Source organism: Malania oleifera, chromosome 6 (assembly GCF_029873635.1).
Source record: "Malania oleifera isolate guangnan ecotype guangnan chromosome 6, ASM2987363v1, whole genome shotgun sequence".
In the NCBI taxonomy this organism is placed as follows: domain Eukaryota; kingdom Viridiplantae; phylum Streptophyta; class Magnoliopsida; order Santalales; family Ximeniaceae; genus Malania; species Malania oleifera.
In genome coordinates, this window is record NC_080422.1 from 93,693,579 (window position 1) to 93,695,623 (window position 2,045).

The 2,045-nt window shown below is 30.5% G+C and overlaps 1 protein-coding gene across 1 annotated transcript; it reads left to right on the forward strand.

The window, feature by feature from the left end:
- The first annotated feature begins 490 nt into the window (after window positions 1-490).
- On the forward strand, window positions 491-1,138 carry LOC131157080 (uncharacterized). The gene is made up of 2 exons (XM_058110956.1): window positions 491-610; window positions 708-1,138. The coding sequence occupies exons 1-2, from the start codon at window positions 556-558 to the stop codon at window positions 1,016-1,018; spliced, it is 366 nt and encodes a 121-aa protein (XP_057966939.1). The 5' UTR covers window positions 491-555; the 3' UTR covers window positions 1,019-1,138.
- The last annotated feature ends 907 nt before the right edge of the window (window positions 1,139-2,045 follow it).

Sequence of the window (2,045 nt, forward strand, 5' to 3'; positions counted from 1 at the left end):
AAAAAAACCCTTAAATAGCATCAAATATGTTTTTTCTTACTCATCAAAATTTAAAGCACTACATATTTAAATAACATCAAATATGTTTTTCTTACTCATCAAAATTTAAAGCACTACATATTTAAATAGCATCAAATATGTTTTTCTCACTCATTAAGTTTAAAACACTACATATCAATGCCAATTCATATTATATGGAATAAATTACCAATTCAAAATTTAGGTTCAATGCTCATTTATTGATCCACCAAAGAAATCTCATTGGTCAAGAATTTCATATTGAAGGTCTCAAGTTTGAATTCTAAAAAAGGTGTGAAAAACAAATATGGAAAATGAGAGATGTACTACCTACTATCATGTAACCTAACCCATCCAATGTTAACCACCATTCTACTAGAAAAAGAAAGTCATTCATTAACAGTTTTACGTTATTTATTAATATCTTCATTGTATCTCTCTATAAAAGGAGGAACTTCTTTCTAAATTTTCATTCAAAACAACAGTGTCTAGAAACCCTTTTGGTATTTTATTCCATATCTCATTCTATAGAGCACAATGGCTAAGAAAATCTTTTTTTTCTACGCAATATTTCTTATCAGTCTTAGAGAAGGTATAGTAGAAATAGCTTTCCCTACTTTATTTTAGTGTTGTTTCAAAAAATAAGTCATTTGGTTTAATTTCTTCTTGCTTGATTAATGCATATGCAGCTACTTCCCAATGCGACGTAAGCCAGATAGATGTTCACCAAACCAATACAGGAAAAGTTGTGAAGGGTAAGCCAGAGTGGAGGGTGACAATCACAAATCCATGCATATGTACTTTCATTGAGATACAATTGAACTGCAAAGGGTTTCAGTCGGCAGAGAAGGTCGACTCTTCCCTCTTGGCCCTATCTGGCGACGCGTGTCTTCTCACCAATGGCCAGCCCCTCCATGGGAAGGAGTCTACCAGCTTCTCTTATGCTTGGACCACTCAGTTTACCTTCAAGCCCATTTCTGCCACAATCGGCTGCTCTTAATTAAATCAAGAGATGGAGAAGCTTGCATGGTTCCAATAAGTCAAATCTGTGTGCTTTTTGTTTTTTACTTCTCGTTGATTGTGTTGTTAATTCAATGAAAGGAGGGTTCGATGGTTCAAATTTGAAATATTTATGTTGAAGATTTTGAGTTTGAATATTAAAAGAGGTAAGAAATACAATATTAATTACAAGTTTTAAAGATGAGAGATGATACGTCTTTGATTTCATAATTGAAATTATATTAGCTTTCAATGGAATTATTTAAAAAAAAGAACTGAATTATTTGAGTTTGGGTGTGTTTTTACTATTAAAAAAATAATTATGCATTATAATTTGTTTTTAAGTCGAGGAATTTTTTTCGAATGCGCCACCATTCTCCCCATAGGAAAAAAAGAAAAAAAAAACAAAGCACAAAAGAAATCAATTTATGTATGAACAGATAGATCAGGATCGACTTAAGAGGAAATTACTGTTTCTTTATATGAGATTTAAAATCAATAAATCACATAATCAATGTCACATTACGACTCGAACCCACAAATATTTTCGGTATAGTTTGGCGAGAATCTTGATAATTTAAGTCTTGCACCACTTTAATGATTTCATATGTTAATGTAATATTTTACGTTTAATAAGTTTCCATTTCTACAAACTCCAATTCCAAGTTCTATAGTAGAGTTTAAAATTGGTAATTTATACTTGCAATAATAAATATACCATGTATGGTTTTAAAGAACAAATAATCCATTCAATTATAAGTGAATCATATATATGAAATTTAAGAATGGGACAAATTTTCTAAAACTAAAATATTTTTTGGTTAGCATATATGTTCAAAGTTTTATTTCTTTCAAATACATCATACCGTTATAACATATAAATAATTGCATTGTATCCAACAGTGAAACCCAACTTTTTTAATTGGAGTTTATAAAATGCCGTAAGTACTCTTCCAACATTCCATTAAAGTGTTCTATTTGGCCATCCATTTGAGGGTGGTAGCTTGTGAAAATATTAAGACTTGATC